Source organism: Homarus americanus, unplaced genomic scaffold (genome assembly GCF_018991925.1).
Source record: "Homarus americanus isolate GMGI-L3 unplaced genomic scaffold, GMGI_Hamer_2.0 scaffold52806, whole genome shotgun sequence".
Lineage (NCBI taxonomy): Eukaryota > Metazoa > Arthropoda > Malacostraca > Decapoda > Nephropidae > Homarus > Homarus americanus.
This window is the reverse complement of record NW_024720773.1, coordinates 2,511,539-2,538,459: the sequence shown is the minus strand read 5'-3', so window position 1 is coordinate 2,538,459 and position 26,921 is coordinate 2,511,539. Positions and strand designations below refer to the sequence as shown.

At 43.8% G+C, this 26,921-nt stretch overlaps 1 protein-coding gene across 1 annotated transcript in view; it reads left to right on the top strand.

Annotated features, from left to right (window-relative positions):
• Nucleotides 1-2,404: 2,404 nt before the first annotated feature.
• Nucleotides 2,405-26,921, top strand: part of LOC121860897 (cell division cycle protein 16 homolog) — a gene marked incomplete in the record, with an annotated part of 39,560 nt that continues 15,043 nt past the window's right edge. The window contains 3 exon segments of the mRNA XM_042358258.1: nucleotides 2,405-2,535; nucleotides 6,285-6,437; nucleotides 20,908-21,066. Of these exon segments, the coding sequence (XP_042214192.1) occupies nucleotides 2,443-2,535; nucleotides 6,285-6,437; nucleotides 20,908-21,066 (405 nt within the window).

The window sequence follows — 26,921 nt, the reverse complement described above, 5'->3', positions numbered from 1 at the left end:
GTGTATCAGGTGTATGTTGACAATGAACTGAAGTTCTCAGGCCATTGCGAGAAGTAGGTGAATCAGACAACTAAATTATTATGTCATATTTACTTTACTTTTATCCTCTTCACCACTGATCGGCTCGTTAGCCGCTTGGGCGATCGGTCGCGTCACTGATCATATAAGAAGGTCGTTCAGATATGTAGACGGTCCGTCACTCCTCACTATCTTCAAGACTGTGGTCCATCCCCGCCTGGAGTACTGTCACCCCGTCTGGTCCTCGAGATATGCTAGTGACTGCCAGTTGATTGAAAATGTCCAAAGGAGGGCTACCAGGCGGCGCCAGCTACCCTGAGAGATTAGGCGGGCAAGGGGGGACCTAATTGAGGTGTATAAACTTCTCAAAGGGCACTACTCAGTCGCGTGTCCTTACCTGGAGCTGGCGGACGTCCGCCCCACAAGGGGTCACAGGCTCATAGCTCAAGGTTGAAGAAGCCGCAAGCCCAGAAAACTGTGAGGGCAAACATTTTCGGAGTGAGAATTATGAACTCTTGGAACAACCTTTACTTTTATCCTCTTCACCACTGATAGGCTCGTTAGCCGCTTGGGCGATCGGTCACGTCTCTGTTACGCACTGTTGGCAAGTACTGGGCATGCACCCGCACCTGAATGTACCTGAACCTGCTCCAGTGTTGGTCAAGTCTTGTCTTGAAAGAGCTCACACTCGGTGCTGTCACAACACTTTCTGGAAGATTGTTCCAAGAGTTCACAACTCTCACTCCGAAAAAGTTTGCCCACACAGTTTTCTGGGCTTGCGGCTTCTTCAATCTTGAGCTGTGACCCCTTGTGGGGCGAGCGTCCACCAGCTTCAAGTAAGGACACTCGACTGAGTAGTGCCCCTTGAGATGCTTGTACACCTCAATTAGGCCACTCCTTGCCCATCTGTAGTATAAGCTAGGCAAGTTCAGGCTTTCCAATCTTTCAGGGTAGCTGAGGTGCCGAAGTGTAGGCACCAGTCTGGTGGCCCTCCTCTGAACATTTTCAACCAACTGACAGTCCCTAGCATATCTCGGGAACCTGACGGGAACTTCAGCTCATTTTCAACATACACACCTAGGTCCTTCTCACATTCAGTCTCAACTTGTGCAGTTTCTTCATCCCGTTGGGAAATATGATACGCCTCCTTACCGTTGGTACTCCCCAGGTGCATCCTCTTACACTTCGTGACACTGAATCTCAGCAGCTATTTCTTCGACCATTCTTGGAGCCCACAGAGGTCCTTCTGCAGCTCTTCACAGTCCGCTTGTTTCTTGATTTCCCGAAATAGTTTGGCGTCATCGGCAAACATTTGTATAGAGAAGTGTACAACATCAGGCATGTCATTTATGAAACAAACAAACAACAGCGGGCCCAATACACTGCCCTGTGGTACCCCACTTATAACAGGTACAGATGACGATTTCGTACCATTAATCACCACACACTGCTTGCGGTCATGTAGAAAATCTTCTATCCACGCTAGGACATTTCCCCGAATTCTGTACCCTTCCAGTTTGATTTTAAGCCTTTCGTGGGGTACACTGTCGAAAACCTTGGCAAAATCCAGGTAAATATTGTCGATATTTCCACCCCGTTCCAGAATATCGGTCCAGAGAGTGTTGTGATGTCACCAAGTATGAGCTCTTTCAAGACAAGACTTGACCAGCACTGGAGCAGGTTCAGATACATTCATGAGCCAGTGCATGCCCAGCAGGGCCGGATTAACCATGAGGCACTGGCCTCAGGCCCCCCCGACTCTAAGGGGCCCCCAAATCCAAACATTCTCGACGTTGAAGCATATAAAACATGAACTTCGTTCAACGATGTCCTAACAACGTCTCAATTTTCTGTATCTTATGAACATTGAATGTGTTATTTTGCAGAAGCTTATTATTGATGAAATCATTGATAAACTTTGGTAAATTTTGTATATATATATATATATATATATATATATATATATATATATATATATATATATATATATATATATATATATATATATATATATATATATATACAGGGGTAGGGGGCCCCAAGTTGATCTGTGCCTCAGGCCCCTATTAAGCTTAATCCGTACCAGGCAGAGACAATAGGGTGTCAGGTTAAAGCATAAAGAATTGAAATATTTCCTGCCTCACTTCCTGTTAAATATTTTGCAATTTATATTAATTGAATATATAAATACTAGCTAACCTTGTTCACTTTAATTACACAGTAGTGATTTATATTATACTTTGCAGTGGTTTGTGTACATTCAAATAATATACCTTTAAGTAATTTATATTTAAATGCCATTATTATTAAAATAATTATAAAGTATTAAAAAGTGATATTTAAAGACGAAATAAAGACATTTAAACAGAGAGTAAAGGTAACAGTTTAGCGCCAGACCAGAGTGTAGTGTAGTAAACAAACAACATGGCTGAGGAGTTTGAATCTATGCCCACCTCTCCTCCCGAGTCTGTGGACCTGGACAAGTTTAGGAAGGTTGTTCGCGGTTATATAGAGAGGGTAAGACTGGTCATGGTGAACCTTTTATTCTCTCCTTTAGAATCACCACCACGGTCACGTCTCTGTTGGCCAGTACTGGGCATGTACTGGCACTGTTGACAAGTACTGGGCATGTATTGGCACTGTTGACAAGTACTGGGCATGTACTGGCACTGTTGACAAGTACTGGGCATGTACTGGCACTGTTGACAAGTACTGGGCATGCACTGGCTCCTGAATGTACCTGAACCTGCTCCAGTGTTGGTCTAGTCTGGCCTTAGGGGTCCGACTAATTACCCAAATGTAGCCGCAATAAAGTCAAATAATGGTCCTACATGAATAAATCGGATTGCCAATCACTTCTCGACTAGTATTTGGTGTCAGAAAGTAAAAAAAAATTGGAAAACGTAATTTAATTTGAGTTAATAGATCGCGTGCATGTACCGAGGGAGCGAGTAATTACCCAAATGTACCCAAATGTAGCTGCAATGAAGTCAAATAATGGTCCTACATGAATAAATCGGACTGCCAATCACTTCTCGACTGGTATTTGGTGTCACGAAGTCACAAAAAATTGGAAAACTTAATTTAATCTGAGTTAATAGATCGAGTGCATGTACCTAACCTAACCTAACACAACTCAAAACACATAGAGACATCAATTTAGTTTCATATGATCAGTTTTTTACCGTGTTTTACCACACAGTTTCCCTCAGTCTTCATGCCCTGTCCACTACAGGTGAGTTATGATCATAGAGAAAAAATACAAAAAATACTCATAATAAAAATTTGTCGCCTATTTTAAAATAGGTAGTGGATATTTTGTCATGACCGGCTACGTTCCTACTAACACTATTTTACCGTGAGTGCGCTCTGATTGGCTACACATTCATTATCGGTGAACGACGTGAGAACTGTATTTGATCGTGGCTTTGGCATTTATTTCACCGTGAGTCGATGGTTGTGTAGCTATAAATATACCTAACCATATTTCTGTTGTGCCTGGAAACTATTTACAAGAGTAGAGGTCAAGATTCGATTTGGGTCGAACATGGACTTTCATATTTCTATTTACCTGTATATGGGAAAAAATAATAATAATAAAATATGTTCATTTAGGTTTCCAGAGTAAATTTATACTTTTTGAGTATTTTAACAGACAAGACCTCCCCAATTACCAACAATATTGGTTGTTCAAAGTGGGCAGTAGAGGGAAAATGTGGGGTAAAACGCTAAAAAATGCACCAAACATGACTTTGAAAACCTAACCTAACCTAACTTGTAATAAGGTAAAAAATACGGTAATGTCTGAGAACACCACTACCACCAGAAGGAGTTGTTCAATTTTTTCATTTTTCCAGATGTTCTTATTATTATAAATCGGGCGACATTTACCTAACCAGCCAAAGAAACCTACCTAACTTTACCTAGTTTCCTAGCCAGAAGGCAAACCCCTGTCATATTAAACAAAAAGTACTTAGCCAATCAGAGCTTACTACCGGGAAAATAGCATTAGTAGGAACTGAGCCGGTCACTGCAAAATATTCACTACTGTATGTTTGAAATAGTGTTCTTACTATTATAATATGTGGAATGAATGAACAACTCCTTCTGGTGGTAGTGCTGTTCTCAGACATTACCTACGCTAAATTTTCTTAGATGAAAAACTTCCAGTGAAAAGAAAACCAGATTATTTCTGTAGAGCAATTATGGTAGAGTCTCCTGGGCCCCAGTGTCTAATACATTAATAATTCCTATAGTCACATTATTAACACACAAGTCAAACACCTACAGGAAGCAGACTGAAGTGCTGTAAACTTTGTGTGAGACTAAGAAAGTTAGTTATCAAGATGCTGTGCTACATCTTCCCATAAATTACAACAAAAATCTTTGTTCTCTTTACCTTGTAGGATGAAACCTTTTAAAGACTCACTATAACCATCTATGCTTATACAGAATCCATTGTTTACATGATGAGACACTACAGGACCCCATATAATAATTACTCTACTCACAGAAGACTTCTGGATGAGGCTATTGAGAGGGGGGAAGGGGTGTGCCCATTTCTTCACCACATTTTTCATCCATTTTGTCACTGCGTTCATTCCCATCACCATTTCATGGGCTTTGGACCTTCATTATGTATTCACTGAAGCAGTGAAGACATTATGGCTGGTTTACTCTCTTTGTGTACATACGCTGTATAATGCAAACATCTAACTAAAATAATTTATTAAAGAACGCATGTATGGACAGTAACTGATAAAATGTAAGATGCAATTTAAATGCACATTAGTTATCTATTTACTAGTAGTAGTCACTAAAAACTTCCTTTTTTTAACATGCAACAGGCAATGTGGCCCGGTAAAGCTGGACATATCAAAAAGATCAAATAATTAAAAAGCTGTTAAATAACCGCCAATCGTTTCCATGGAGTGATTTGTCTGATAATTACCCATTGTTTAAAGAACTCACCTGACAGTCTGACCTGCGCTGACGGTGGTGTAGAAGAAATTACCTTTATTTGTTTTGTATTTTATTTATATATCAATGTTTTAATTGTTTTCTTTATTCAATAATTAATATTCATGTACAGTATAATAACACAAATCTCGAGTCGTCTGTAAACATGTCTAATTTCTATTCGTGTAAAATAATAACTTGCAATTTGTCACGAATATTAGCGACTGTTTTATCACCAGACCGTTAGTGGTGATAAAGTGTTTTTGTTTTTTGTGACAAACCAGGTGGTGACGAAATGGGGTGTATCCGTATTAAGCCTGTAACTCCAGGTCTAAGCCTTTCCTTACACTGTTCAGTATTTGTGGTCACCCCGGGGCTGTTATATTCAGTACAACATATTGAATTTGTGCTTTACGGTCAACCATTTGTGCCTGGTGGGCTACACTAAACCAGTTTTCTTTCAAAACTCAAAACTGTGTCAGGATTCACTACCCAGTCTGGCAAATTATTCCCCATGTTAGTTACTGTTGCAGAAGGTATTTAATACTGTATTTAATCTTGATCTCTCCTAGTATATTTTCTTACTGTGTCTTCTCCTTGTTGATTCTTCTTGAATTTTAAATATGTCTTTACATATTTGCTGATCATATATTCCACTTGTCATACAGTGCAGTACAGCACAGTACTTTACTGTACAGTACAGTACTGTGCTCTACTGTACTGTTCTTCTTATGTCTATATGTTTATTATTGACTTATAATCATTGTGGACACCAAAAATTGTCATTAAAAACCTGTTTTAAAAAATTTTAAGACAGTTTTGGGAGATAATCTTTATAGAAATGTATCTCAAGTTTTATAATGAATGTCTATGGAAAATGTGATCCAATTTATGACAAATTGATTTATGAAGGTTTTTCAGGAATGGAACACTTTTGTAAATCAGGGAAGGTGTGTATAATATTGTACTCTTTTATGTGTAATATAAGTAAATGTACTGTAATATACTGTACTGTATGATGATGATGACAAATAATGTGTCCTAAGGCTGTAGGTGGTGATCCACCACAGTATTTGTTATTCATTATGACCTGGTGGCAATGTGAGAAAACAACCTGTTTTGTTGGCATACTATACTAACATACTTTATATCTAACTTAACCTAACTTAATCAACCCCAACCTAATGTAACCTAACCAAAGCTTACCTAAATTATCCTCACCAAGTACCTTTTCTAACTTATAAAAACCTAATTAAAGTTAGATTTCTTCCTGCCATCTTGGGTTAATTGTTGTGGTGGTGTTACAGCATCACTACAAGGCTGCCGTCTTCTGGGCGGACAAGGTGGTGAGTCTGAGCAATGGTTCGCCCGCTGACGTCTACTGGCTGGCTCAGACCTACTTCCTCACCAAACAGTTCCACCGCGCTATTTTGCTTCTGAACGGACATAAACTGACGCGGGTGAGTACAGTACAGCACAGCACAGTACAGCACAGCACAGCACTGCTTTATACTTGGTAGTTAACGTCATTATGAACAGTTTGGGTCAAGACTACACACCTGCACCAGATGACACACACACACATGGTAGGAGACTACACACCTGCACCAGATGATATTTCTCATTATCACTTTCATATCGAGTACATGAATTTTGTCCTTAACTTACCATTTTTTTCTTCCAAGTATTTATAAAGATAAATCATCAAATAATAAACCAAACCAAATATAAATAAAATGTATATGTTCAGCCATGGCCAATATGTTATTGTACTACTGTACTTAATTGTGTGTTTCATTAGAATCAGCCCATAAATGGCCCAGCCTTAGGGATTTGAAGGTTAAAAAAACACATTTTGAGATACTGGCTGATAGACAAGGGTGGCGTGAGAGCAACACATGGTGGGAACAACCTCACTCTCACTTCTTTCGTGGGTAACTGAGGACTACAAGCAGCCTCAGACTCTGGTCCTGCTGCTAGCTAACTGAGAGAGGTGCCAGATACTGAATTCTCCAAGTGATTTGTATTACTTTATATCAAAATATTATTATAAATACTTTTCTACAACTTTTGTTATGTAAACAGAAAGGCCTCTAAATGAAGCAGGGGGGGGGTGTACAATCATGCATAGCTACATAAATATTCCGAATTACTAAACCAAAATACATCAGCAGATAGCCACGGGCAACAGCTTTCCTCAGGAATTTTGTGAATATTTTCGTAATTTTCCAATTTTCATCATATGTTTAGCTGGACGCCCCCTTAAACTATGTGGGTTTAAACAAGGTGGCCCTCACCCCTCCGTGGATTACACTACAGGTTGTATGAGTAGCAAGGGAGGTTGTGTGCATGTGTCTCTGACAACTTCCACTACTGACTATGAGGGTTCTCAATGATGGAGCGGGAGAGTTCCAGTGAGATTACACTTGCCAAGTTCATTTCTCCCTATGGTTCCCTGCCAAATGTCAGCATCTCTGCCAACTCTGACATTAAAGTCACCAAGGAGCACAACCTTGTATTCTCTGGGGATAGAGGTTAGCACTCTGTCAAGGTTGGCATAAAAGGCTTCATTGATGTCATCCTCTGCATCCAGTGTTGGGGTGTATGCACTGATGAAGAAGGCATGACGTGAGTGATACAGTGGGACTCAGAGCGTCATGAGGCGCTTGTTGATCCCAATAGGCATTTCAGTTAGCCTGTGTAGGATGCGTTGGCAGATGGCAAAGCCAAATCCACAAATGCTGTTTCTCTCCGCAGCAGGCAGGCTTACCCTTCCAGAAAATGTACAGTCGGCCCTTAACATACGCGGGTTTATAATACACGGATTTGCAAATACGCGGATTGCCCCGCCGGAGGAATATTCTGTACATTGAAGTAATAAAAGTACATTCAAATCGCGCGCCATTCAACTCGCGCGCGGCACCGAACACGGGACACCGCCCGCTCCCGCAACCTCACACACACACACACGCATAGCTCTCCCTCACTCAGTCAGTCTCGCTGTAACCACGCTTGTGTTGACATCAGCATTGTAGTTGCAAAAATATTACATTTCCGTGAATGTATTATATCAAGCACAGTATGAATAGAATATCACTAATATAAGAGTATTTTAACCGAAAACTACTAAAAAAACGAGTAACATATCTTGAACATCGGAAGGTTAGGTAAAGTCTTTTGTTTTCATGTAGTTTATCCTAATTTACATTGAAATGCATTACGTTTCAGCAAAACTACTATTTATTTCTGAGAATATGGAAATGTAATATTTTGCTGAAATGACGTACGTATTACAGTGGAAAGTGACGAAAGCAATGACTCGTTTTCTTTCGTTCAAAAGATGTTACCGTAATCGCTTTTCTAATGGTTTTCAGTTAAAAACTGTTGTATTACAATAATATTCTATCCTAATTCACTTGTGATGCACCAGTTTTTTTAACTGAAAACCATTCGAAAAGCGATTACGGTAACATCTTTTGAACGAAAGAAAGCGAAAGTCATTGTTTTCGTCACGATTTTATCCCACTTTCCACTGTAATACATACGTCATTTCAGCAAAAATATTACATTTCCGTGAATGTAGTATATCAAGCACAGTATGAATATAATATCATTGTAATATAACAGTATTTTAACCGAAAATTATTAAAAAAACGAGTAACATCTCTTGAACATTTGAAGGCTAGGTAAAGTCTTTTGTTTTCGTCATGTATTTTATCCTATTTTACATTGAAATATATCACGTTTCAGCAAAACTACTATTTATTTCTGAGAATATATTCATTCAGACGCAGTTTAGGTAAAATATACATGTGCTGTAACATTTTTTTAATTGAAAACGATTCGAAAAACACGTACCCTCTAGCCCTGTTCAAGGAGAAGACTGGGAGGAGCTGTTTGGTGCTTGAAGACGATGACAAGGAAAATGATTTTGATGGATTTTAATGAAAATATTCAGAAATATGGTATCGTAGTATTTATTCAAGTGAATTAGGATAGAATATTATTGTAATACAACAGAAGTGACGATGTGGAGGAGGCGGAGGGATTGAATGGGGAGGAGGCGGAGGGATAGAGCGGGGAGGAGGTGGAGGGATAGAGCGGGGAGGAGGCGGAGGGATAGAGCGGGGAGGAGGTGACTGGCGGGAGCAGGGACGAGTGGAGATGCCAGCCAGTACATTACGGGTGTACAGTATTAATTGTTTTTATAGCTCTTTTTGCATTTTAATATTAAATACTGTACATTACGTTTCAACAAAACTACCATTTATTTCTGAGAACATGGAAATGTAATATTTTTGCTGAAATGATGTACGTATTACAGTGGAAAGTGGGATAAAATTGTGACGAAAGCAATGACTTTTTCTTTCGTTCAAAAGATGTTACCGTTATCGCTTTTCGAATGGTTTTCAGTTGTGGGATTATAAGGCTAATGATAGGATAGAATATTATTGTAATAGAGTACGAGTACAACAGTTTTTTAACTGAAAACCATTCGAAAAGAGATTACGGTAAAATCTTTTGAACAACGAAAGAAAGCGAAAGTCATTGTTTTCGTCATGATTTTATCCCACTTTCCACTGTAATATGTACGTCATTCCAGCAAAAGTATTACATTTCCATATTTATTTCCGAGAATATATTCATTCAGTCACAGTTAAGGTAAAATATACTTGTGATGAAATATTTTAATGAAAATACGGTATCATAGTTTTCTTTTGTTTCAAATTTAATTAACAAAGATTGATGTTTCAAATGTAATGAACAAAAATTTATGTACAGTATCTATAAATACACTTTAATAAATGAATACTTTATGTTTTACATCGTCCTGTGCTACCATACCATGGATTTGGCTACTTTGGGCTTGCGATGATGACGCAAGAGATCTGCCCTGGCAACTGTACCGACACTCACAGCTGGTGGTGCGTTGGTGCATCGTTTCCATTGTTTACTGGTAGTTACTGGTAAATATTTTTCAACCTAACGAAACTATTACCCTTTTAGAGGTCGACCCCCAATTTTTTGCCAAATAATTTGGTCTTAAAAACTCGAACTACACACAGGTATATACGGTAAATAAGGACATGGGGGCCAGGGTTTTTTTTTTGGGGGGGGGGCGCAGCACATATACGCGGATTTTTAACATCCACGGCTATCTCTACTATGTAACCCCCGCGTATGTTAAGGGCCGACTGTACTATAAAGGGGGCAAAAAACCGCTGTCACCATTTATAAAGGGGGCCGTTTCTTTTAGTCTTTTCTTATTAATTTATCCCCCTGCTGTTAACTTTTAAATTCTTCAACCTGTTCTTCTCTCAATTTCTTACTTCATTCATTTTCTCCATTAATTCTGTCTACCTATTTTATTTCATATAGTTACTTCATAACCTCTGACCTTTGGTAGCATGGTGAGGGTTAGGACACATGGGTTACTGTAATTCTTGTATCAAGCTATGGACAAGAATAAAGGTAAATACTTTTAGAAAATGATACCCCCAACATACTCTAAAAATGGTTTATTAATATGAAATTAAATTTGGTTAAAGGTGTCATTAACATACAACTTCAAGGATCAACTCCTTGGCTTTACTCATATGTAATTCCAGTTAGATACACTAGCTTCTTACATCATTACTGGTTGTACATTTAAAAGAACACACCACATGACAAGCTTACATACGGCACACTCGAGCACCAGCAATACACGGTACCTGACATTCTCAACTCTTAATCAGTCACAGGACTCTACAAACATACCAACGATACTACTTTAACATTATCAGGGATGTAGCTTCTTTCTGTTATTTTTCTACATTGGCCAAGAATTAAGTGGCGACCTCATACTCTTGGTGTTTCCACACACTCATACCTGAGGATATACATACATGGGTACTCAGATGAATAACACGGCACACTACTTAGAGCTGGACTCAAAACACACAACACTTACTGAGAGCTGGCTGTGTTTACTATGATGCGTGAGATCATCAGGGATGAACCGTCAACTCAGGTTGGTGGGCGGCTGGCCTGGCTGAGCCGCGGCCTGGCTGGGCCGCGTGGATATGACGCTACTCGGTCTCCGTGGTTTCGTCCATCTCCAGTACCAGGGTTGGATGTCGTCCTAACATTCAACGACCGCTCTTGACCTGCTGGAATCTGTGGGTGGAGGGGCTTCAGATGCTATACTGAGGCCCGAGAGCGCCAGTGTCCCGCTCTCCTCCCACACAAAACTCTGAGTTCTACTCACCCCAAATAACAACAACTATGTTACTATACTCTTTGACATGTGAAAATGAGACTACGAACTCATTTTAATCTCCTAAGATCACCTTTTCAAACTACACTCTGATTGAGCTGTCGAAGACAAGAATTAAATTTATTTCAAGTTTCAGGATGGCAGTCCCTGGTGGGAGGAGCGTAAGACAAGGAGTATTAGGCTACACCCCGTTAGATGGTAAAGATAGGGAGGCTGACACTTCCCTTCACAATAATTAATTACTTCCATAATTAACATCCTTACAACAATTTTACTATGAACATCAGAGAACCTGATGTTCATAGGTGAAAAATAGGTAACTTCAGCATCAGTTAGCAACTCCTGGCATCTCTAGGGAAGACGTCAATGATACCTCATTCATACAGTAGTCTCTACCCTGACTTTTATTGACAATTTCACTAACAGTAAACACAGTTGAAGCTTTCAACATCAGTCACAAGGGATCTTGAATGTTTCATCTGTAATCAGACATATATAAGTTGACTCAAAACAATGGTGCTCGCACACACATTCAAATTTACATTATAGAAAGGTTGGTTTCAGGAAGTTAGAGAAAATGGACGGCACCTAAGCTCGGTAAAACGTGTTTCTTTATAAGGATAATCGCCAGTTATCCACATGGTTTGAGGGCGTGGAGCATAATATGAATCATCAGGTTGCAAACAGACCAGCCGTGCCACTGTGACCATGACAGTACTGTACTGTATAGCCAGACCCCCGTTCTATGAGTTGACCCTCGTCTGGGAGCTGGGACTCACTGATGGCTGCTATGTCGATGTTTTACCAAGCCAGCTCTTTTGCCACAAGGGCAGTTCTTCTTTCAGGACGCTCATTTATGCCAGTATCCAGAAGGGTCCTGATATTCCATTCCGCCTATGTGCTGAGTCATCTCTGCCTGTCCCCGTCGCCATAGGAGTTTTGGGGGTATAGAGGTATGATGAGCTGGATGATGGCTGCGTGTGAGTTGATTTATGTGGTGAGGCAGGAGCAAAGACTACAAACACACATCTTGGCTCTCCCTTTTCCTGATCAGCGGTGCAACTGTTTCAACAACTGGGGAGAGGGAGAGCCTGGTCTGTTAGGCCTTCCCCTTTTCCATCTCTTCCTCCCCACCTGGATTTATCAACATCCTCCCACGAACAGTACAGTGCAAAGATTGACCATCAACCCACAAGTGATATACAAAAGTGACAATTTCAACTCAAAAGAAAGAAACAACTGTTATAGTGACAATCAATGCTTAGCTGTCAATGTTGACCTGACCGGGCCAGACACACCCTGTCCACCATACACTCACCACCACCAACACTGGATGAGAAGCCAAGAAAGACTCCAAACTACATCAGGAGAGAAATGAGGACTCCCTACTCCACCCAGGTGAGAACTATGTATTCTTAACTACATCACATGAGGAACAAGAACCACCTCCAACCCCCTGTGTGAGCTAAAGGACCTACCCGGACCACGTGATACAATGTAGTGAGGGAGCGGCTTAGCACTCGGGTACAACAGTCATCCAAACAGTGGGAAGGACCTTGTTGGTGCCAACATCAGGTCACAAGACTGTTTACAAGACCAGCTCCCACAGTACCAGATCTATAGTTAATGTTGACTCTATGTTTCTGATACTTTTTGTATTGAAAGCTTTTATCAATTAAGTGACACACTTCCCGATTTCACCAAATGTAACTTATAATCTCTGTTTATTGTATATTTTCAGCCTTCGGCTGCCATGTTATCTAAATAAACAGTTAATTATTATTATTATTATTATTATTAACACACACACACACACACACACACACACTGCTTACTTGCTTATGGCAGTCCATCAAAGTCGATGACAACGTTGCTTCAGATAAGATGATTGATGAATTATGTGTTATTCCTCTGATGCAACCGTAGATAACTATGGAGTCCAGTCCTGGAGGCGCAGATCTTGTTGCATTGGTGACGGATGTTGTTCATTGAGAGGATTTATGCCTTGAGCCCTTTAATGTCGTTGGCCTTGTTTAGTAACTCTCTTTTGGTTCAGTGAGGTCTCAAGTGTTTCCGCTCCTCTATGGCATGTTGAGCGCCATAAGGAACGGTCTGAGGCTAGTTGCTCCAGTGAATTTGGTTGTATATTACAGCACTAGAGAAGAGTTTTAGAGTGGTCCTTGTATCTCTTTTTCTGTCCTTCCGCCGAGCTGTTTCCATGAGAGAGTTTGCCATATAATATTTGTCTTGGAAGCCGGTGGTCTGGCATCCTGATAACATGTCCAAGCCAGCGCAAGTGTCTTTTGGCTAGCAGGGTTTCAATGCTGGTCGTGTTTGAGTGGCGATATAGTTCTTCAAGAGTCACTCTATCTTCCCAGGATATTCCAAAGATATGCTTAAGGCATCTAATGTGGAAGTTTTCCAGCATTAGGATATGGCATTTGTAGGGTGTCCAGGTTTTTGAGGCATATAATAATGTAGATATACAGACCGCTAGATAAACTGCAGTCTTCGTTCTATATTTGAGGTCATTGTTGAGAAAAACTCTTGTTCTCAAATGTCCAAATACAGCTGAGGCTAAATTGATTCTGGTTTGAATTTCCATATCCACTGAGCAGGTGGGTGTGAGAGTGCCACCAAGGTACTTAAACTGGTTTACTATTTGGATAGGATCTCCATTAATGTAGAATTGTGGTGCTTCTATTGGTGGAACAATGGGCTGGACAAAAATCTCAGTCTTCTGGGTGTTAATTTACAAACCAAGCGAGCTGTAAATACCCGGGATCACGTCTAGTGCACGTTGCATAGATTCTCTGTTATGTGTCATTATTGCACAGTCATCTGCATACTGTAGTTCTATGACCCGAGTTGTTAAGGTCTTTGTGTAGGCTTCCAGAGGTCTAATATTAAAAAGGTTTCCATCAAGACGGTACCGTACGCCCACACCTGCATCAGGCCCAAGGGCATTGTGTGAGAGTTGTGCTACAGCCAGCAAAAAGATGTTAAACAGCACAGGTGCCAGCACACAGCCCTGTTGTATGCCCATTTGGACACTAAATGGTTCTGACTGCACACCACCCACAAGTACCCGGGCTTGCATTCCATCATGCATCTGGTGGAGGATGTTTAAAAATCTTGGTGGTACACCGACCATCTCCAACATAGTCCACAAAAGTTCTCTGTTTACTGTGTCGAAATCTTTGGAGAGGTCAATGAAGGCGGTGTAAAGGTCTACATTTTGCTCTCGACTCTTTTCTTGAATTTGCCTAGCTGCGAAGATCATGTCTATTGTACTGCGATCCTTCCTGAATCCACATTGGGATTAAGGAAGAGTGTTCTCTGTTAGGTGTTGAATAAGTGTTGATAACATTACCTTTGACAGGATCTTGCCAGCATCTACAAGGAGGGAGATGCCCTTGCTGTTACCACAGATTGATTTGTCACACACACACACACACACGCACCTACAGTACACATCCCTAATACGGGATGTAGGCAGCTACCTAACAGGGAGGTATTACCGCCTAGGGAGATATTGGAAGCATATTGTGTTATCTATGGTAGACCCTGCTGCCATATGTGACTAAGTCCCAGGTTGGTTATCTGACTTTCTGCCTCATATACACACTATTACAGGGCCTCAGTTGTTTCTCTTACTATTGACAACACAACATACATATATTGTTTATCACTTTTGATCTTTTTCATTTTGTATTTCTTTATTATTATTATTATTGTTATTGTTATTATTATTATTATTATTATTATTATTATTATTATTATTATTATTATTACATTTTCGTTCCCCAGGCCCCGATGTGGGTCAGTGACCTGTGCCAGGGGGGCTAATCCCTGTAAAAAAGAAAAGAAAAAAGACAGCAAGCATGAGGAGTGAAGGTCTTATTGTATGACCCATCTCTCTGTGTGTGTGACTGTATGGTAGTGAGTTAAATATCAGCTGTTGAGGAGCATTTGGCAACACTGGTGCATGCTACCACTACTTACCACTCCATCTCTCTAATGACCCACACCTTTCTGCTTCTCACTCCATATTTTAAAATGTTATGTAATGTAATGTTGAAGGGATACAACTTTGCTCATTTACACTTATACTTACCACAATCTCTCTAAAAATACTTTAGGGTTCGTGTTTATTCAAGACATCTTCAGCTCATGAGACCCACTAATCCCCTACCCAAGAAAGGGTGACCTGACATTCCATCAGGTCAGTAATATGAGATCACTAATCCCCCACCCTGCCTCCACCTGACATTGCGTCAGGTCAGTAACACAAGACCCACTAATCCCCCACAGCTCCATGGGAGTGGAAAATAACAGTCTTTGTTGTAACACACAGCTTTATTCATGCCTGTATCATATAGATTTTTAATTTTTAAATAGTATATTTATTTAACAAAACTTTTAGATAAACTATCCTGGGGTTATTATAGTAAAGAAATGAAGTTTCTAACTTAAATAGAACTGTATTTACGGAGTCCCATAGCTTAGAAATGTTCTGGGGAAGTTGGCTAATGTGTGTCTGTGCAAGATGTTTAGTTTAGACACTCGGAAACTTTTCCCAGTAACCGGAACAGGTTCCCGGGATAAGGAATTTTTCCAGGTTTCAGAAAGTCGTCTGGTTACCAGGAAATCTCTCATCCCCGGAAGTTCTCTGCACCAATTGTTCCGGCTAACGGGGATATCACTGTATACTGGGCAGGGGAGGAAGTTTGGATTGTGTGCCTCTGCTGACTGCCCCTTAGCAACAGTTACTGAGTGTTGGTCGGCAAAGGCAGCACATCCCAACTAAGCTGTGATGCAGTGTGTGCATTATGTCGAGGGTTTAGATGTTAACGCCCTCTGGTTCTTATAATGATTACTGTCAGGTGGATCACTCACTTTCACCAAGGATATTGAACAAGATTATGGATATTTGTAACAAAATATGTCTATTTACAAGTATTTACACTGATCATCAGCAGGAAGACAGTACAGAGCAACATGAACATATGTAGGTATGGAAGTGCCAAACTGCTGGTCAGAACAAATGTCGGGAGTGTAGACACTGGATGTGAAGCTTGGGGTCTTGTATATCAACACGGCACAGGTGGTAAACAGGCATCTTCTCAACACCTTCACAGGAGAGCAAGTATCTTCTTAACTGGCACAGGTACGTGATAATGGACCTGGGAGGAACAGCACAGAGGCTAGGGCTGACAGTGTCCTAGCTGGCCTGCTGACATACAAGGCTAGGAGTGCAGTAGTTCACACCAACGTGACCATGAATAAAAAGCTGCAACAATGCAGTACATTTAGAATATTGTCTCACTAATTTAGTAGTAAAGGTCAACATTCTATTATATTTGCACAATTCATACACACTAAGTTGTACATACATAGTAATTAACAAACATTACACAAGGCTTCCTTAAAACACAAATAACACCACAGGAACCATAAACCAAAAACAATGATAAATAATACAGTGGTCCCTCGGTTAATGAGCGCAATTCGTTCCAGAAGCTTGCTCGTTAACCGAAACCATTGTTTCAATGGGTTTTTGGGTAATTGGTTCCAGCTCACCGAAAATTGCCTAAACTCAACAAAAAGGTAGTAAAGTACTCTTACTTTGAGGTGTGCATGTAGAAGGTTCCTGGATGATGATGATGATGATGGTAATTAGAATGGGGGTGGAGGAGAAGGGAGAAGAGAAGGCATTGGGGTGGAAGAGAAGTCACCCTATGGCACCATTTCACCCATAAAATTTTAGTTCTTTAAATCAACATTGCACTGCATTATATATTGTCAATATGTAAAAAAAATTCAAAATGACCAATAATTTGCTTGGAAACACAGAAAAAAAGAATTTATGTTGAAGAGAGTCTCAAGCAAGATGTTACCTCCACTGTAAAGACACAGAGACTGACGCCTGTATGGTGTGTTGACAGGTTGTTTGGCGCGCAAAAAACTAGCTTCCTATACTTCAATTATGTTCAATAATTGTTAAAATGACTAATAAATTTAATATAAAACTTTTAAAATTATTGAATTGTACAAACTTCTTGATATTTACTAAAATAGTAAGGAATTTAAGCCCTAGAACTAATTACTGTATTGGCGGACTAATACTACAGCTGGTGGATCGCCAAATGCAAGCGAAAACATGTGGAGGGGCGCTCATAAGAAATTCGTTAATCGAGGGATTGCTCGTTAACCGAAGTTAAGAATCTTATGGAATGTAATTCATTAACCGAGACGCTCGTTAACCGAGGGATCACTGTATGGAATACTCACAGGCAGCAGGTGACCAACTGGGTCAGAGAAGGGAGCCAAGTGACCAGCCATACTGTTACACCCCGCACTATGACTCGGCTCAAACTACCCATGAGCAACACCTTCAGATACAGAGAACAAACCTACCACTGAACAACACAGTTCCAACAATCATTGGACTGGAATATAAACCCCTTACACAATATTTTCTTTAATTTTATTTTTTTATGCTTTCATAATTTTTCCTAAACAGACTTCTTAATAATTATTCTACTCTATATAAACAGTGTGGCTTAAAAATAAAGAAAATATAATATAAAACTATAAAAGAAAAACAAAGAGCTTGGTTGTGTGAAAAGTGAACTTGTATGGAGGAAGTTCTAGCCAAGGTCTTGTCTATAAACTACATGGCCTACTCACCAGCCCAGCCGCCTTGTACAGTACAGTAAAGCCTCGATTAACGACGGTAGTGTGTCCCCCAATATTGCAGTGTAAGGTGAATCATTGTATCGCGAATCATTAATTACCATTAAAATAAAGCAATAATTATGAGATGTGTTCCCAAGTGTGACCTTTTTATATCTTTCGTGTGGCTTTTTACCCTCTTTTCCCCTTAAACAATACAATTAATGAAAATTGCAAACTATATTCTTTAAATAATGTTTCTGAATGTACCTTATATAAAATAAATGAATAATAATATGGTCACACAAGAGGAGATGGGACGCCATTGTTTTCATTTGGGTTTACAGCCGGGAGTCCGGGACGATAGTTCTACACGAGAAAATGAAGAAAATAAGACCCTGGTTGTAGCTGTAGTGAAATTAATGTAAAAAAAGGAATATATATGCTTTAAGTAATGTTATTTAATGTTAATAAATGGAATAATAGAAGTAGCTAACCATTGATGGCAAAGAAAAAAAAGAGATGGATTGGGAACACCAACATATACATGCTCATTTAAGGATACCACGTCATTTATTATTACGACACTTTACACTGAAACGCGGGTAGTTTCAACAAAAATTTTGTATATTTCCATTCAAGTATTTATTCAAGTCAATTAGGAGGGAATATTATTGTAATACAACAGTTTTTTTTAACTGAAAACCATTCGAAAGGCGATTACGGTAAAATCTTTTGAACAACGAAAGAAAGCGAGAGTCATTGTTTTTGTCACGATTTTATCCCACTTTCCACTGTAATACGTACATCATTTCAGCAAAAATATTACATTTCCATATTTATTTCTGAGGATATATTCATTCAGGCACAGTTAAGGTAAAATATACTTGTGATGCAATATTTTAATGAAAATATTTAGAAATACGGTATTGTAGTTTACTTTTGTTTCAAATTTAATTAACAAAGATTGATGCTTCAAATTTAATGAACAAAAATTTATGTATCTATAAATAAACTTTTAAAAATGAATATTTCATGTTTTACATCGTCCTGTGCTACCATACCATGCATTTGGCTACTTTGGGCTTGCTATGATGATGCAAGAGATCTGCCCTGGCAACTGTACCGACACTCACAGTTGGTGGTGCGTCGTTTCCATTGTTTACTGGTAGTTACTGGTGAATATTTTTCAACCTAACGAACCTATTACCCGTTTAGAGGTCGGCCCCCAATTTTTTGCCAAAAAATTTGGTCTTAAAAACTCGAACTACACACGGGTATATACGGTATGTATTTGATTGAATTAATCTTTATATAAGCGAAATGAACAATACAATTCCTTAATAATACGTAGAATATTAAAACACACAAGAGGATAAGAGACGACATTCTTGTCAGTGCTTATACCCATAATGTCAGTTATCCACCTGAAACTGAAGAAAATGAGACCCTGGTCCCTGGTTGTTATTGTAGTTAAATTAATGTAAAAAAATGTGAATGTTTTAATTAATGTTATTTAATGTACAGTAGAAGTAACAACTGATATTAAAGAAAAAGTGGCTGATAGTGGAACGCCAATGTACACAGTACAGTACGTGCACACTCAAGGAAACATAGTCATTTATCTTAAGAATATGTACAAAAGATTCATTATTGTTTATTACTGAATATGTATATGATTGAATTAATGTTTGTATATGTGAAATGAACAATGCAATTCATTAATAATATGTAGAATATTAAAACACACACGAGGAGACAAGACGGCATTGTTTTCATGAGTGACGATGGTTCTACATAAGAAACTGAAGAATAAGACCCTGGTTGTAGCTGTAGTGAAATTAATTAAAAAAAAAAATACTTGGATGTATGTTTTAAGTAATGTTATTTAATGTTAATAAATGGAACACTAGGAGTAGCTTACCACTATTGGTAAAGAAATAAGGCGAGACGATTGGGACGCCAACGTATGAACAGAAAGTGCGTACATGTGAAAACATATTGTCATTTCTCTACATATGAATATGAAAACAACACTTATTTACTGTTCATATATGTTGCAGTAGAGGGATTCTGGATAACATGTGTATTATTATAACCATGTACTTTATCCGTGATTTAAGGGATTTTCGAGGCTAATTTTGGCTACACAGTAAACCTCGATAACTTGGCACATATGGGACTCTGGCTTTGTTGAGTTATCCCAAATTCTGACTTCATGAGGCTCTTCCCTCTCCTACAAAAATACAACAATATAAAATTATCGACCCATAAATGTGTACATGTAATTATTAAATATAAAGTAACACTTACCAGCACTGTAGGTGAAGAGTGAAGCATGGTAGGTGATGCAGAGGCATGGTAGGTGACAGAGGCATGGTAGGAGGTGACACAGGCATGGTAGGTGACACAGGCATGGTAGGTGATGCAGAGGCATGGTAGGTGACACAGGCATGGTAGGTGACACAGAGGTATGGTAGATGATGCAGAGGCATGGTAGGTGACACAGAGGCATGGTAGGTGATGCAGGTGGCCAGATATGCCATGATTTGCCCAGATAATTTTATATACAGGTAACTCAGCATTTCCCGAGTTATATTGATATATTCTGAGACCATATCCATGCCCAGTTATATGAAATCCTGAGTTATCAAATGCCGAGTTATTGAGGGTTTACTGTACTAGTTATTGCCTCTTTGGAACCTAACCTACATAAGATGTGCCATGACTGTACTTTATGCTTTTCTTATATTGTTTCTATGCATACAGTGTACAGTTAAAGCTGAAGAGAGACTTCATGGCCAGTTACTGAAAGTTTACTTTACAATTAGTACATTTACAGCCTGGCTGAAACTCTGGGGGGAAAGCATATCCTTTAATCCACAGATCCCAAGCATGCTGGGTAAATGATCCCATACCTAGACAGTGCAGTACACCAATAATGGTAAACAATAAGGCAGTTTGACTCAGTACTGTTTTTATTTATGTTTCAGAATCCCAGTTGTCGTTACTTGGTGGCTTTGTGCCATTATGAGGTCGGTGAGTTCCAGGCAGCATTGGACGTGCTCGAACGTAGCGACAATAACAACGTGTCCCGCATCAAGGCTGAAGGGGAGCCTATATGTGTTCCAGAGATCGACGATACCATGTCTGTAAGTGCAGTGTCGTCAGCTTAATTTATTGTATGTTCACATTATTTGCAAGTTTATTCAGTAGCCAACACTCATACACTCACTTCAAAAAGTATCTTAACGATGGGTCCCGTTAAATAGAAAATGAATGCCGCGACTCCTGTTGTCTCGGTAAGATCGTCGAGATCCTTCATCCACTGTGTCATATTGTCTAACACAAAGTTTAGAGCAAGTGTACGCGTGTTGGCTGCTGAATAAACTTTACGAATAATGACCATTTTTGTCTTGAGTAAAGATTAGATGTCGAAGGTGATTTTGTGAGAAGGAATGAGTTAAATCTTGTGGTTTTATCCTAAAAGATTTTGGTTCAGTCTTTCCTGGTATTGGACACCACAGCTGACCTTAAGATGTTGTTGTACTGTACTGTATAGTGTAGTATAGTATTTGTTCACAGTACAGGTACATAGTATAAGACATTCACTCAATTCATCTGTTTAGGTGTTGTGGCAAAAGACGAAATACTGTACTGTTCATGGATGGTGGAGTGTGGGTGTGGAAGGTGGAGCTGGAGTGTGGGTGTGGAAGGTGGAGCTGGAGTGTGAGTGTGGAAGGTGGAGCTGGGGTGTGAGTGTGGAAGGTGGAGCTGGAGTGTGAGTGTGGAAGGTGGTGCTGGGGTGTGAGTGTGGAAGGTGGAGCTGGAGTGTGAGTGTGGAAGGTGGAGCTGGGGTGTGGGTGTGAAGGTGGTGCTGGGGTGTGAGTGTGGAGGTGGTGCTGGGTGTGAGTGTGGAAGGAAGGTGGCTGGGGTGTGGGTGTGGAAGGTGGGCTGGAGTGTGGGTGTGGAAGTGGGTGCGGGTGTGAGTGTGGAGGTGGGCTGGGTGTGTGTGGAAGGGTGGGCTGGGGTGTGGGGTGTGGAAGGTGGAGCTGGGTGTGGGTGTGGAAGGTGGTGTGGGGTGTGAGTGTGGAAGTGGGCTGGGGTGTGAGTGTGGAAGGTGGGCTGGGTGTGGGTGTGTGGGAGGTGGGTGCTGGGGTGTGGTGTGGGGTGGGCTGGGGTGTGATGTGGTGGAGGTGGAGCTGGGGTGTGTGGGTGTGGAGGTGGGCTGGTGTGGTGTGGAAGGTGGAGCTGGGGTGTGGGGTGGAGCAGGTGTGGTGTGGAGGTGGGCTGGGGTGTGGGTGTGGAAGGTGGGCTGGGGTGAGGTGGAAGGTGGTGCAGGGGTGTGAGTGTGGAAGGTGGAGCTGGGGTGTGGGTGTGAAGGTGGGTGGAGTGGGTGGGGTGCTGGGGTGTGAGTGTGGAAGGTGGAGCTGGAGTGTGAGGTGTGGAAGGTGGGCTGGGGTGTGAGTGTGGAAGGTGGTGCTGGGGTGTGAGTGTGGAAGGTGGGCTGGGTGTGGGTGGGGTGCTGGGGGTGTGAGTGTGGAAGGTGGGGTGTGGAGGTGTGGAAGGTGGAGCTGGGTGTGAGGTGTGGAAGGTGGTGCTGGGGTGTGAGTGTGGAAGGTGGTGCTGGGGTGTGGGTGTGGAAGGTGGAGCTGGGTGTGAGTGTGGAAGGTGGGTGCAGGGGTGTGGGTGTGGGGAAGGTGGGCTGGGGTGTGAGTGTGGAAGGTGGGCTGGAGTGTGGAGTGTGGGAAGGTGGTGCTGGGGTGTGGTGTGGAAGGTGGTGCTGGGGTGTGGTGTGGAGGTGGGCTGGGGTGTGAGTGTGGAAGGTGGGCTGGGGTGTGGTGTGGAAGGTGGTGCTGGGTGTGAGTGTGGAAGGTGGGCTGGAGGTGTGAGTGTGGAAGGTGGGCTGGGTGTGGTGTGGAGGTGGAGCTGGGTGTGGTGTGGAAGGTGGGCTGGAGTGTGTGTGGAAGGTGGGCTGGGTGTGGTGTGGAAGGTGGAGCTGGGTGGAGTGTGGGGTGGTGCTGGAGTGTGAGTGTGGAAGGTGGTGCTGGAGTGTGTGAGTGTGGAAGGTGGGCTGGGTGTGAGTGTGGAGGTGGGCTGGAGTGTGGTGTGGAAGGTGGGCTGGGGTGTGAGGGTGGAAGGTGGAGCTGGGGTGTGAGTGTGGAAGGTGGAGCTGGAGTGTGGTGTGGAAGGTGGAGCTGGGGTGTGAGTGTGGAAGGTGGGTGCTGGGGTGTGGTGTGGAAGGTGGGCTGGGGTGTGAGTGTGGGAAGGTGGGGCTGGGTGTGAGTGTGGAAGGTGGAGCTGGGTGTGGAGGTGTGGAAGGTGGAGCTGGGGTGTGAGGTGTGGGGCTGGTGTGAGTGTGGAAGGTGGAGGCTGGAGTGTGAGTGTGGAAGGTGGAGCTGGAGTGTGAGTGTGAAAGGTGGGCTGGAGTGTGAGTGTGGGAAGGTGGGCTGGAGTGTGTGGGAAGGTGGGCTGGGGTGTGTGTGGGAAGGTGGGCTGGGGTGTGAGTGTGGAAGGTGGGCTGGTGTGGTGGGGTGGGCTGGAGTGTGGTGGGGCTGGGTGTGGTGTGGGAGGGCTGGAGTGTGTGAGTGTGGAAGGTGGGCTGGGTGTGGTGTGGAAGGTGGAGCTGGGGGTGTGGTGTGGAAGGTGGGCTGGGGTGTGAGTGTGGAAGGTGGAGCTGGAGTGTGAGTGTGGAAGGTGGGCTGGAGTGTGAGTGTGGAGTGTGAGCTGGGGTGTGGGTGTGGAAGGTGGAGCTGGGGGTGAGGTGTGGAAGGTGGAGCTGGAGTGTGAGTGTGGAAGTGGAGCTGGGTGTGGGTGTGAAAGGTGGGCTGGGTGTGAGTGTGGAAGGTGGTGCTGGGGTGTGGAGTGTGGAGGGTGGGGCTGGGGTGGAGGTGTGGAAGGTGGGTTGGGGTGTGGGTGTGGAAGGTGGGCTGGGGTGTGAGTGTGGAGGTGGAGCTGGGGTGTGTGTGAGTGTGGAAGGTGGGCTGGGGTGTGAGTGTGGAAGGTGGAGCTGGGTGTGGGGTGTGGAGGTGGAGCTGGGTGTGAGTGTGGAAGGTGAGCTGGGGTGTGAGGTGTGGAAGGTGGGCTGGAGTGTGGAGTGTGGAAGGTGGGCTGGGGTGTGAGTGTGGAAGGTGGAGCTGGAGTGTGAGTGTGGAAGGTGTGGAGCTGGGGTGTGGTGTGGAAGGTGGAGCTGGGTGTGGAGGTGTGGAAGGTGGGACTGGGTGTGGAGTGTGGAAGGTGGAGCTGGGTGTGAGTGTGGAGGTGGGCTGGGGTGTGAGTGTGGAGGTGGAGCTGGAGTGTGAGGTGTGGGTGGGCTGGAGTGTGGGTGTGTGGAAGGTGGTGCTGGAGTGTGAGTGTGGAGGTGGGCTGGGGTGTGAGTGTGGAAGGTGGAGCTGGAGTGTGAGTGTGGAAGGTGGAGCTGGGGAGTGTGAGTGTGGAAGGTGGTGCTGGGGTGTGAGTGTGGAAGGTGGTGCTGGGGTGTGAGTGTGGAAGGTGGAGCTGGAGTGTGGAGTGTGGAAGGTGGTGCTGGGGTGTGTGGTGTGGAAGGTGGTGCTGGGGTGTGAGTGTGGAGGTGGGCTGGGTGTGAGTGTGTGGAAGGTGGGCTGGGGTGTGAGTGTGGAAGGTGGTGCTGGGGTGTGAGGTGTGGGTGGTGCTGGGGTGTGGTGTGGAAGGTGGTGCTAGGTGTGGTGTGGAAGGTGGAGCTGGAGTGTGGTGTGGAAGGGTGGGTGCGGTGTGGGTGTGGAAGGTGCAGCTGGGGTGTGGGAGTGTGGAAGGTGCGGCTGGGTGTGGTGTGGAAGGTGGTGCTGGGGTGTGGTGTGGAAGGTGGAGCTGGGGTGTGTGGTGTGGAAGGTGGGTGCTGGGGTGTGAGTGTGGAAGGTGGAGCTGGGGTGTGAGTGTGGGTGGAGCTGGGGTGTGAGTGTGGAAGGTGGAGCTGGGTGTGAGTGTGGGCTGGGTGTGAGTGTGGAAGGTGGAGCTGGGGTGTGAGTGTGGAAGGTGGGCTGGTGTGTGGGGGCTGGGTGTGAGTGGAAGGTGGAGCTGGGGTGAGTGTGGAAGGTGGAGCTGGAGTGTGAGTGTGGAAGGTGGAGCTGGGTGTGAGTGTGGAAAGTTGGAGCTGGAGTGTGGAGTGTGGAAGGTGGTGCTGGGGTGTGAGTGTGGAAGGTGGAGCTGGGGTGTGGAGTGTGGAAGGTGGTGCTGGGGTGTGAGTGTGTGGAAGGGGTGGGCTGGGTGTGTGAGGTGTGGAAGGTGGGCTGGGTGTGGTGTGGAAGGTGGAGCTGGGGTGTGTGGTGTGGAAGGTGGAGCTGGGGTGTGAGTGTGGAAGGTGGTGCTGGGGTGTGAGTGTGGAAGGTGGGGCTGGGTGTGGGGTGTGGAGGGTGGAGCTGGGTGTGAGTGTGGAAGGTGGGCTGGAGTGTGAGTGTGGAAGGTGAAGCTGGGGTGTGAGTGTGGAAGGTGGGGCTGGGGTGTGAGTGTGGAAGGTGGGCTGGTGTGAGTGGAAGGTGGAGCTAGGTGTGGTGTGGAAGGTGGAGCTGGAGTGTGGTGTGGAAGGTGGGCTGGGTGTGGTGTGGAAGGTGGTGCTGGGGTGAGTGTGTGGAAGGTGGGGCCAGGGGTGTGTGAGTGTGGAAGGTGGTGCTGGAGTGTGAGGTGTGGAATGTGGGCTGGAGTGTGAGGTGTGGATGGGTGGAGCTGGAGTGTGAGTGTGGAAGGTGGAGCTGGAGTGTGAGTGTGGAAGGGTGGAGCTGGGGTGTGAGTGTGGAAGGTGGAGCTGGAGTGTGGAGGTGTGGAAGGTGGGCTGGAGTGTGAGTGTGGAAGGTGGAGCTGGGTTTGAGTGTGAAAGGTGGGCTGGTGTGAGTGTGGAAGGTGGTGCTGGGGTGTGAGTGTGGAAGGTGGAGCTGGGGTGTGAGTGTGTGGAGGTGGGCTGGGGTGTGAGTGTGGAGGTGGAGCTGGGGTGTGAGGTGTGGAAGGTGGAGCTGGAGTGTGAGTGTGGAAGGTGGGCTGGTGTGGTGTGGAAGGTGGTGCTGGGGTGTGAGTGTGGAAGGGTGGGCTGGTGTGAGTGTGGAAGGTGGAGCTGGGGTGAGGTGTGGAAGGTGGGCTGGGGTGTGAGTGTGGAAAGGTGGAGCTGGGGTGTGAGTGTGGAAGGTGGAGCTGGGTGTGAGTGTGGAAGGTGGAGCTGGAGTGTGTGGGTGTGGAAGGTGGAGCTGGGTGTGAGTGTGGAAGGTGGAGCTGGAGTGTGAGTGTGGAAGGTGGGCTGGGTGTGAGGTGTGGAGGTGGAGCTGGGTGTGAGTGTGGAAGGTGGAGCTGGGTGTGAGGTGTGGAAGGTGGGCTGGGGTGTGAGTGTGGAAGGTGGAGCTGGGGTGGAGTGTGGAAGGTGGGCTGGGTGTGAGTGTGGAAGGTGGGCTGGAGTGTGAGGTGTGGAAGGTGGAGCTGGGGTGTGGTGTGGAAGGTGGGCTGGGTGTAGTGTGGAAGGTGGAGCTGGGGTGTGGTGTGGAAGGTGGAGCTGAGGTGTGAGTGTGGAGGTGGAGCTGGGGTGTGAGTGTGGAAGGTGGGCTGGGTGTGAGGTGTGGGGTGGGCTGGGGTGAGTGTGGAGGTGGGCTGGGTGTGGAGTGTGGAAGGTGGGCTGGGGTGTGTGAGGTGTGGAAGGTGGGCTGGGTGTGAGGTGTGGAAGGTGGAGCTGGGGTGTGTGAGTGTGGAAGGTGGAGCTGGGGTGTGAGTGTGGAGGTGGAGCTGGGTGTGGTGTGTGGAAAGGTGGAGCTGGTGTGAGTGTGGAAGGTGGAGCTGGGGAGTGTGTACTTTTCTGTACTGTTCTGTACTGTGTTGTACTATACTGTACTGTTCAACACTGGGCTAACACAGTTCTGTATCTGCTTCTTTTTAATATATTTATTCTGTATAAGAGTTCTGTTCTTCTGTTCAGTGTTCTTACTATAACAGCATTGTACACATTCTGTACTGTTTTTGCGACATACGGTTCTCATTCTGAATATGAAGTGTTCTGTAACAGATTCTGTTCTAG